The sequence below is a fragment of the Capsicum annuum genome, chromosome 1 (genome assembly GCF_002878395.1).
Source record: "Capsicum annuum cultivar UCD-10X-F1 chromosome 1, UCD10Xv1.1, whole genome shotgun sequence".
NCBI classification, from domain to species: Eukaryota; Viridiplantae; Streptophyta; class Magnoliopsida; order Solanales; family Solanaceae; genus Capsicum; species Capsicum annuum.
This window is the reverse complement of record NC_061111.1, coordinates 3,431,293-3,441,927: the sequence shown is the minus strand read 5'-3', so window position 1 is coordinate 3,441,927 and position 10,635 is coordinate 3,431,293. Positions and strand designations below refer to the sequence as shown.

Sequence of the window (10,635 nt, the reverse complement as noted above, 5' to 3'; positions counted from 1 at the left end):
CAAAAAAATCATCTTAATTACTATTTAAATAACCCAGCGAATATTCGTAATTTTAAAAAATGTTTTCTAAAAAATTTGAATTATCACTGTTATAATTTATAATACTTTTTATATAGTTTCAAAATATGTAAATTTTATTTTTAAAAATTTATATGTTTGAATTCACCTTAAATATTGATTAGAGAACAACAACAACAACAAAAAATCCAGTGTAATCTCATAAAATGAGATCTGGGGAGGGTAATATGTACTTAATCCATACCACTATCTCTGAAGAAATAGAGAGACTGTTTTCGATAGACCCCGACTCAAGATAAAGAACAGTAAATAAAGGAATGGATGACATAAATATTGATTAGAGAGACGATTTTGAAAAGATCGTCAACTACTTTTTATACGCAGAATTTTTTTTGATAAAAATTCTCATTTCGCCGCATATATACATGTACCATCAACAGTAATATTGCTGTAAATCTAAAGTAAGACTTTGGAAAGAAAACTTTTTGACAGCAGCACAATTCTTCGGCAGATCCGTCCCTTCTTTTTTGTTGGGTCCCACCTTTCATCCAACCCCACCCCCAACCATCAGAAGCCACGCTACGTATAGTGACGGAGTTTAAATTTGTATTAAAGAAATCTAAAATTAAAAAAAAGTAAATACGCAAATTAGTCGAACAGGTTTAATATTTATTATATTTTAATCATATATAAATAATATAATTTTTTATTGAATGAACTCCTAACTAAAGATGGCTCCGCTCCGAGCTGCGTAGAGACATACGTGTTAATTCAAACCTGATGAAAAATATTATATTTTACGTATACATATTTAGTTTTTGATATTTTTTAAAAATAAAAATCTCGATTCCGCTGCAGCACCCCACTCCACCAGACCCTTACCCCAACGACAGCAACAAGAAGAAAACATATTAGCTGAGCAGTAGAAAAAGAAGCCTTTCCCGTCTCTAACGGTTGCTCTTTTTTCTTGTCAGCCCATATTCTCAGTACCCTTTGAGTAAATAAATTAATGGGTTAAAATCGTTTATAATCCTCAATTTTACTGTAAAAATTAAAACACTTTCCTTAATTTTGAACAATAATTATTCTTTTTTTTTTTAATTTAATTTTTCAAAATACCTATTTTACTCTTATATTTATATTAATATTTGCATCTCTTTTTTTTTCTAAAAATACTTTTTTATAAAAATATTTTTTTATTTTTTAATCTATATAACATATTTGCTATAAAATTTTAAAATTATTGTTAAGATAAAAAAATAAAAATAAGAAATATTAATTGAGTATATAATTTAATGACAAACTATAATGAAATAAATGAGCAAAATAGTAAAAATTAATTTTATTAAAAATCAAAACTCTAATATATATATTTATACGTGAAAATAATAGATAATTATAATTTTATAAATATATTTCAATGTAGGTATACAAATTCTTAAGCCCACCTTTTAAAATTAGTAAATTCTTTTATGATTAATTACAAAATCTAAAGGTACTTTTTACATTCAAATTTTTTATATTATATGTATTAAATATGTATGTGAGTATGTAATTACATATATAAATGCATATTTTGGTTTTCTCTTATTCTTGAATATCTATATAGATAAACGAGTTTTGGTTGTTAATGTGAATTATTTTTTAAATTATAATTTCACATTCATCAACAACAATCATTTGATTTGTAACAAATATACATCTACAACAACATCATATCTAGTAAAAAATTTTAAGTGAGGTCTGAGGAGGGTAGGGGTACACAAACCTTACCACTACCTCAGAGAGGTAGAGAGATTGTTTCCGAAAGGCCCTCGACTATTAATTATTTTGTATACCTACATTGAAATGTATTTATAAAATTATAATTACGTATTATTTTCACTTATAAATATATATTAGAGTTTTGATTTTTTAATAAAATTAACTTTTACTAATTTACTCATTTATAATATTATAGTTTTTCATTAAATTATATACTCAATTAACATTTTTTACTTTTATTTTTTTATCTTAAAAATAATTTTTAAATTTTATAGAAAATATGTTATATAGATTAAAAAAAATATATTTTTATAATTTTTTTTTCTAAAAAAAAAAGAGATACAAATATTATAAAATAGATATTTTAAAAAAATAAATAAGAAAAAAGAGGGAAAATGATTATTGTTCAAAGTTGAGGGGAGTGTTTGATTTTTTACAGTAAAGTTTGGAGTATAAACGATTTTAACCCATAAATTAATTAATATTAACATAACATACACAAAAATACAATATTTTTTGGGGAAAAAACATTATTTCCATCCTATACTATACAAGAAAAGTCTAAGTCACACTTAAATTATATAAGTGACTTATTACACACTTTAACTATATAAAAGTGATATTATTACCTCCCCGCGACCCCAATTCTAAGGCGCGTGTGTTACACTTATTTTAAGCGCGTCCAACCTATTAAATAACAAAAGTAAACGGCTAAAAACATTAAGGGAAAATGCATCGTTTCCACGCCAAACTATAGTCGAAAAGTCAAATCCACACCTAAACTATATAAGTGACCTATTACACACCTTAACTATAAAAAAGTGATACTTTTTACTGATGTGGTGCTGACGTGGCAACGCGTGTAAAACACTACACCACATGCAAGTGGTGGTAGCCTGACAGGGTGTAAATAGTTTCACATTTTTATAGTTTAGTTGTGTAATAGGTCAATAGTATAGTTTAGATGTGACTTCAACTTTTCGGGTATAGTTTGGGATGAAAATAATGTTGTTTCCCATTTTTTTTTCCAATTTTAGGTATTTTCTTACACATACCCATGTACTATGTGAAGTATATTTAGCAAGAGGGTTAGTTTGAAAAGAGAACTTACAAAGTTGCGTTGTATTACTACAATTTTTTTTTGAGTCATTTGTTTCAATTTAATTGTCCCTTTAATAAAATTAGGAGTATTTTATTATGTTTTCTAATATTATTCTTAACATTAAATGACTAAACAGATTGTATTTATTTAAATTTATATTTTAAAACATAATTAATAAGACTAATTTGATAAAATAATCTCTAATTAATATTTTATTAATGGATATGCTAAATTAATAGGGACCAACTAATATAAAACGGAGGAGTAAGTACTTCCTCGTTTTAAATTAGTTGTTATTTTTACTTTTTCAAAAGTGAACTTTAAATTTCCATACTATTTCAAGACTTTTTATATTGGGGAGTGTTATTTTGTGTTTGGAGTTTTTTATTTGCGGTGTCGTGACTGTAGCATTAACTTGTGGCTGGTGATGTTAGTTTATCTTGCATATCGTACTAGTTTATATACATTTATCTTTTGTATTTATTATGCTGTTAGTTTGTTTTGTATACCGTACTAGCTTTTATGCACTTCTCTTTTGTGTTTGTTATATTGTTATCGGCCCTAAACTGAGGGTCTATCAGAAATAGCCTTCTAAGGTAATGATATGATCTAAGTACACTTTATCCTTTTCATGCTTCACTATGTGAGAATATACTGGATATGTTATTGTTGTTATAATCTCATGAAAAATGAAAGTAATAAAATATTAATCGAAATTTATATAGGAGAGAGTAATAGAAAACAAAGAAAGGGAAAAAGGAAGAATAATATATAAGGAAACAAACAGCTTCATTGTCATCCCAACAACATTGAACCCTTTTCCTTTTAGTAGTTATTATTATTCTTGAAAAGGTAAATCCATTTTTCCTATTCATTCCCTCCTTTCATTTTCCTCATCAATCAAATCTTTACTCTTTTGTCTCCCCTATAATTTTCAAACTTAGGTCTCTTTCTCTTTTATGGTGATGTGTATTGCTAATATTGAACTTAGTTTCCTCTATGTGACTTGTTGATCCATGTCCAAATATGTATTATGTGTTTGTGTTTGTGTACATGTATGTATTATACATTTTAAAATATTTTTTTTGTTGGTTAGTAGATTTGTTTGAATATTTATTGTTTAATGTTGTTTTGACAGGTTCAAGAAGGTATTGATTGTTGGATGCCACTTAGGTCTCTTTATTATTGGTTCCAAATAATGCTCCTTTGTGTTAATTGAAGGGAAAAAGATTGAGTCTTTGGATATTTTGTGGTGTTTGAAGTGAAAAAGGTTGAATCTTTTGACATTTTGAGGTGATTGAAGTAAAAAAGATTTGAGTGTTTGGGACATTTTGTGGTGATTGGAGTGAAAAAGATTGAATCTTTTGACATTTTGAGGTGATTGAAGTAAAAAAGATTTGAGTGTTTGGACATTTTGTGGTGATTGAAGTGAAAAAGATAAAATCTTTGGGACATTTTGTGGTGATTGAAGTGAAAAAGATAAAATCTTTGGGACATTTTGTGGTGATTGAAGTGAAAAGATTGGAATTTTTGGGACATTTTGTGTTGTGATTGAAGTGAGAAAGAGTGAATCTTTGGGACATTTTGTGGTGATTGAAGTGAAAAAGATTGAATCTTTGGACACCATCATTGCTAAATTTTATTCAAGTAAGTATATTGGATCTGAGTTCTTGTAAAACTGAGAGGTTTGCATTATTGAATTGTGCAAAATGAGCTTTTCAAGAAAATACTTTGTGGTTATAAATTCTTTTCCAGATCTGTTGCTGCAGATTTAGTAAGGTTCTTTGTTTTCCTTTCTAGGTTTTCTGTTAGTATAATGTAGCATTAATTATCTTTCTTAGTTTGCTTAATGTGGATTATATAGTCAAATGACAAAATAGTAAAAGTCATTAATGCTTTTATGTCAATCTAGATATGGTATTAACTTTAACTAATTCACTTTTTTCAGTATGGTATCCTGCTTTTTCTTTTTTGTTGTATATAGAGATTATTCATTTTGAGGAATAAAGGTATATCATTTTGAGAAACCTAGTTGAAAAATTAGCTGCCCTAAGCTTTCCTTTGTGCTAGTGTCTGTATACAATTAGCAGTTTTATGAATGGAGGATGTTCCTTCACTGACATTTTGATATTTTTCGATTTCAGAAGTTATCGGTTTTCCCGGAATGCATGAAATTTTCTTGTGAATGGGAGTGAGTAGTTTTAGATATGGATCTCCGGGAAGAAAGCTCCAGATTTGGCTCATTACCAAGCACGACGTCGAGAAACCTTTCTTCTTCATCATCGACTTTCTTTTCAGCGAACCAGTCGCCATTCTTCTCTCCTAGATCACCCAAGTCCCTGGTATCAGCATGCTCGGACAATCCATTTCGTGATAGTGATGTTACCTCTGGTGCATTAGATGCTAGTTCTGGCATTCTAGGTCCAGAATCATTTGCAAATGCTAGATTGTCAGATGCTTATCCTGTTGCATTAACTAGTGCTCCGAATGATCTACAGAAGTTGGATTTTGTATCTTCTTCGACGTCAATTTCTAAGAGTACTATAGCAAGTTATAATGTTGTCCCTGAACATGAATATTTGCGACCTAGAGGCAAGCAGAAAAAGAGTGGAAGGACACAGGAAACTTGTGTTACTCCAACATCCACGTCCTCCCTATCCAACAGAGTGAGGAGCTGTGATGTGTACATTGGTTTTCATGGTCGCAAACCTTTACTGCTCAGATTCATGAATTGGCTCCGTGCTGAGTTAGAAATCCAAGGGCTTAGTTGCTTCGTTACTGACAGATCAAGGTGCCGAAATTCTAGAAAGCATGGCATGGTTGAGAGAGTAATGGATGCTTGTACATTCGGAGTTGTGATCTTAACGAAGAAATCATTCAGGAATCCGTATACCATAGAGGAGCTGCGCTTCTTCTCTAGCAAAAAGAATTTGGTGCCAGTGTACTTCGATCTGCGTCCAGAGGATTGCCTTGTTCGAGATATAATTGAGAGAAGAGGAGAGCACTGGGAAAAACATGGTGGTGAACTTTGGCTTATTTATGGGGGACTGGAGAAGGAGTGGAGAGATGCTGTCAGTGGACTTTTGCGTGTCGATGAGTGGAAGCTAGAGGCTCATGATGGCAAGTGGAGGGAATGCATATTGAGGGCTGTAACTCTATTGGCCTTAAGGTTAGGGAGGCGAAGTGTAGTGGACAGACTGTCCAAGTGGAGGGAGAAGGCAGAAAAAGAGGAGTTTCCTTTCCCTCGAAATGAGAATTTTGTCGGCAGAAAGAAGGAGCTATCTGAGCTTGAGTTCCGGCTTTTTGGTGATGTTAGTGGGGATGCAGAGAAAGACTATATTGAACTAAAGGCTAGACCCAAGAGAAAGAATTTGACAATTGGTTGGAGTCGGAGTAACTCAATCAACGAAAAACGGTTTGAGCAGCCCAGTGACAACAAAAGGAAAGGGAAAGAGCCAGTGACATGGAAAGAATCTGAGAAAGAAATTGAAATGCTAAATGCTGAAGTTTCCCATTCCCAACAGCATACACCAAAGCTGAGGAACTCTAAGAAGCATGGAAGGCGAAGCAAATCCTTGAAAGTTGTATATGGAAAGGGCATTGCTTGTGTATCTGGGGAACCAGGAATTGGCAAGACAGATCTACTGCTTGAGTATGCGTATCAATACCACCAGCGCTACAAAATGGTCCTTTGGGTTGGAGGTGAAAGCAGATACATTCGACAAAACTACTTGAACTTGTGGTCGTTTTTAGAAGTTGATGTCGGGGTAGAAAGCTCACCTGATAAAAGCAGGATAAAGAGCTTTGAGGAACAAGAAGAGGCTGCTGTGTCTAGGGTTAGGAAAGAACTCATGCGAGACATTCCATTCTTGCTGATAATTGATAACCTGGAGAGTGAAAAGGACTGGTGGGACCACAAACTTATAATGGATCTGCTTCCCCGTTTTGGGGGTGAAACACATGTTCTCATATCCACGCGCCTCTCTCGGGTGATGAATATGGATCCTATCAAACTCAATTATCTGTCAGAGATTGAGGCAATGTCTTTGATGCAGGGTGCGGTGAAGGATTATCCGATTGCTGAAATTGATGCCTTGCGAGTTATTGAGGAAAAACTTAAAAGACTGACGCTTGGCCTTGCCATTGTTGGAGCAATTCTTTCTGAACTTCCTATAACTCCTAGTAGGCTCTTGGATACCATCAATCGTATGCCTTTGAAGGAAATAATTTCTATTCGTCGGGAAAACCATCCACTAAGGCGAAACAATTTCCTTTTGCAACTTTTTGAAGTTTGTTTCTCGATATTTGACCATGCTGATGGACCAAGAAGTCTAGCAACAAGAATGGTTCTCGCAAGCGGTTGGTTTGCTCCATCACCTATTCCAGTTTCTCTATTAGCTCTGGCTGCTCACAAGATACCAGAAAAATACCCACGCCGGAGGATGTTGAAGAAAGTTTTATGTTCTTTAACTTGTGGTTTCACATCATCATATGCTAGGAAATCAGAGGCAGAAGCATCTTCTCTTTTGTTGAGATTCAACATTGCAAGGACTTGTAGAAAGGAAGGCTACATACAGTTCCACCAGCTTATCAAAATGTATGCTCGAAAAAGAGGGGTCACTGGAGTTGCACAAGCCACAGTACAAGCTGTTATTACTCGAGGTTTAATAGCCCAGCACTCTGAGCACATATGGGCGGCATGCTTTTTGCACTTTGGATTTGGGAGTGACCCCATGATAGTTGAGCTTAAAGTTTCCGAATTGTTGTTTCTCGTGAAAGAAGTGATTCTACCACTTGCCATTCGAACATTTATTACATTCTCACGGTGTGCACCTGCTTTAGAACTTCTACGGCGTTGTACAGATGCATTAGAAGCGGCAGATCAAGCTTTTGTCACGCCTGTTGACAAGTGGTTGGATAAATCACTTTGTTGGAAACCTATCCAGACAAGTGCCCAATTAAACCCTTGCCTTTGGCAGGAACTTGCTTTATCAAGAGCTACGGTGCTCGAAATCAGGGCAAAGCTAATGTTAAGGGGTGGGCAGTTTCATATTGGTGATGATTTAATCAGGAAGGCTATTTTCATTAGAACTTCAATCTGCGGCGAGGATCATCCAGACACCATATCTGCTCATGAAACGCTCAGTAAACTTACAAGACTCCTTGCTAGTGTTCAAAATCATACATCAAATAGAAGTTAATTATTGTAGTTTAGTTAGATTTATAGAAAGTTAACGGAATAAGCTGGTTTAATAGTTCAAAGGATAGAATTTTTTATATTAATGAGTAGCCATACATCTTATTCAAATTCTTTCCATGTCTTTTAGATATGCTAATTTCATTTCTACTTTTGTTTTTGATGTTGCCGTTCTTATCCTGCTTCCTATTTATTGTTGATGGTTCATATGATGTCTTCTGCTTCCGCTTGCTGTTTGTAAGATCTTTCTTCTATGAACAGGGTATGGCAATAGAGTAAATCAGCCACTGTAAGCTCTTAATGGTTATGTATTTCATATGTGGAAGATTTAATATCATTATCCTCTTCAAAAGGAAAAAAAAGAAGAAAGAAGATTGCTTTCCAAAAGGACTTAGAAAAAACTTGCATATAGCTTAAACTTCAGACTCCATATTGCTCGTTACTTTCTTAGGTTCTTACAGCTACCTGCAAAAGGAAGAAATACTTTTTTCTATCACAGAAACCAGAATTGTATAATTCAGTTGCTTCAAGAACCTCATGCAGCCGATCAGTTAGTGTGAGAACATGGCTGACTTAGATATATGCAGAAGATATTTGGCACCTTGAGACATTTCGGAGTGGAAAAAACTGTCAGAAGTCGGAGTCCTATCACTTGAAAATGAGCCAAGGTAAGACTTTGACGCCATAAAGTTTGCTCCAATATGCTTCTATTCCTTATAATTGTTTCTGGTGACTATTATCTATGCTTCTGAGATAATTGCCATCTCTGTTTCCAAGACTTATTAAATGACATCAGCAAAAGCACACAAATTGGAGATGTCTTGCTAGTTGACCAAATGCTTTAGTTCACTCGTGGCACTAAAAGATTTTTGAACCTGGGAGTTAAAAACAGTTGAATATCTTTGTATTACTCTTCAAATGTCTCTAGAGTTACAGATAAGATGTATAGATGCACTGACATCTTGAAAAGCAGCTGCTTCTTAGGTTTTGTAGGGGGCGAGCTTTAAGCGAAATTCAATCCAACGAGTATTATGATCAAGACTAGATTTCAAGAGTCATATTTTGAAGTTTCAGCGAAAATCGTCCGTGCCAATTGCATTATTCATGCACAGACTTAGCTAAAAAGGAAAGATTCCCTTCTGTTAGCTTTCTTTTCTTTGGCTACAGGAAAGTTTTTACATTTGTCGTCCATTCATTCTCTTTGATACTGAAGTCTATACTTGTCCCTAGATAAAAGATGTCTTGTGCCTTATCTGTGACTTTGCTGCTGTTTTTTACCGGGTTGAGTCATCTTTAATTAGCTCTTGGTAGCTGGTCCGTCCTACTATATCTCTTCTGATTAGATTTTCAATGCTGGGGTGAGGAACTTTTTGATAGGACAATTTGGCGAGTCAAGCCCGCTAGATTGCTTCAACATTTAATGCTGTCCGAACCCCAGACATTATAAAGTCAAGAAGGCTGAATAAGTAAAGGACTCTCAAAGTCATTGCTAACTGTTTTTTTGTTGGATTCAGAGACGGTAGTGATGTCAAATTGTTGTTTTTTCCTTTTATAATGAGTACTGGATTCTTCTTGTGTTAGATAACGAGTACTGGATTCTTCTTGTGTTTATCTAGCATCTCCTATATCTGAACTTCTTTTTGTTTGAAGATAAGACGCTGCTTTTTCATTCTTACGTAAAGATAACTTCCTCAAAGTTTCAGTGTGAAGTTTTACTGTACTTGTTGAAAATGTCAAAGATTCAGAAAACATGGCATTCTCGTTCAAGAAACACTGTAAGTAAGCGCAGCACATTTTTCAGCAGCAGTGCCTGGTGTAAACAACATGCAAATTCCTGTAACGGTATACATCCAAGCTGTGGAATGCCTGAGATGATGGTTTATTTCCAAATACAAATTTGAAATTCCATACTTTATTTCTCACCAGTTTAGTGAAGCGGCTCCTCCAGCAGGCAGCCTTTCCCTAGAGCCCATGTGGCAGATTCATAATAAGGCTAGACTCCAGTAACCTGTGGCAGATTCAAATTTAAATGTTGTGGGTTTTGAGTAGGGAGATTGGGATCAATAATGTACATTATCAATATTTGTTTTTCACGCATATCTATATGGTTTGACGTTGAAGCACTAGCTTCTGCTGAACTGACAAACCTGTTGTTGGATCCGCCAGTGCCCCTTCCTAGGACTTTACTTCTTGCATTTACCTCCTGCCTATCTTGATCAATGAGGCTTTCGGACAAGTTCAAAAGGTATGCTCAACTATTCATCTTGATTTTCACAAGTCAGTAGAATACTCGGAATGCTTCTTTTATCCCACAGAGAGAAAAACGTAGAGATTGCATCACTTAGCGACAGATTTATTGCCCATTTTGAGTTCTCAGGTGGATGTTCCTGCTAATCTTGACTTCACAAATTGTCAGCTTCTGTCTTTCTATACGAAGTCTGGTACTTTTCTTGTCCATTTTGCCCCTACGTCGTGGTTCTTTCTTTTCCCTTTTCTGATCGAAAGATCTTTGTTGGCGTGCTATCGCTGTAAAGGTCACAACCTATTACATGAG

At 34.2% G+C, this 10,635-nt stretch overlaps 1 protein-coding gene across 2 annotated transcripts; it reads left to right on the top strand.

Moving 5' to 3' along the window:
• Positions 1-3,666: 3,666 nt before the first annotated feature.
• On the top strand, positions 3,667-10,319 carry LOC107864790. 2 transcript variants are annotated; one of them, XM_016711218.2, is made up of 3 exons: positions 3,667-3,736; positions 4,023-4,531; positions 5,029-10,319. In XM_016711218.2, exon 3 carries the CDS (start codon positions 5,092-5,094, stop codon positions 8,083-8,085), a length of 2,994 nt encoding a protein of 997 aa, XP_016566704.2. In that variant the 5' UTR covers positions 3,667-3,736; positions 4,023-4,531; positions 5,029-5,091; the 3' UTR covers positions 8,086-10,319. The 2 variants fall into 2 exon arrangements, with proteins under 2 accessions (XP_016566704.2, XP_047270510.1); XM_047414554.1 differs by lacking the exon at positions 3,667-3,736 and adding an exon at positions 3,739-3,939.
• Positions 10,320-10,635: the final 316 nt, after the last annotated feature.

Coding starts and splice junctions, on each gene's coding strand:
- LOC107864790 (XM_016711218.2), top strand. CDS start 5,092: ATGGATCTCCGGGAAGAAAGCTCCAGATTTGGCTCATTACCAAGCACG.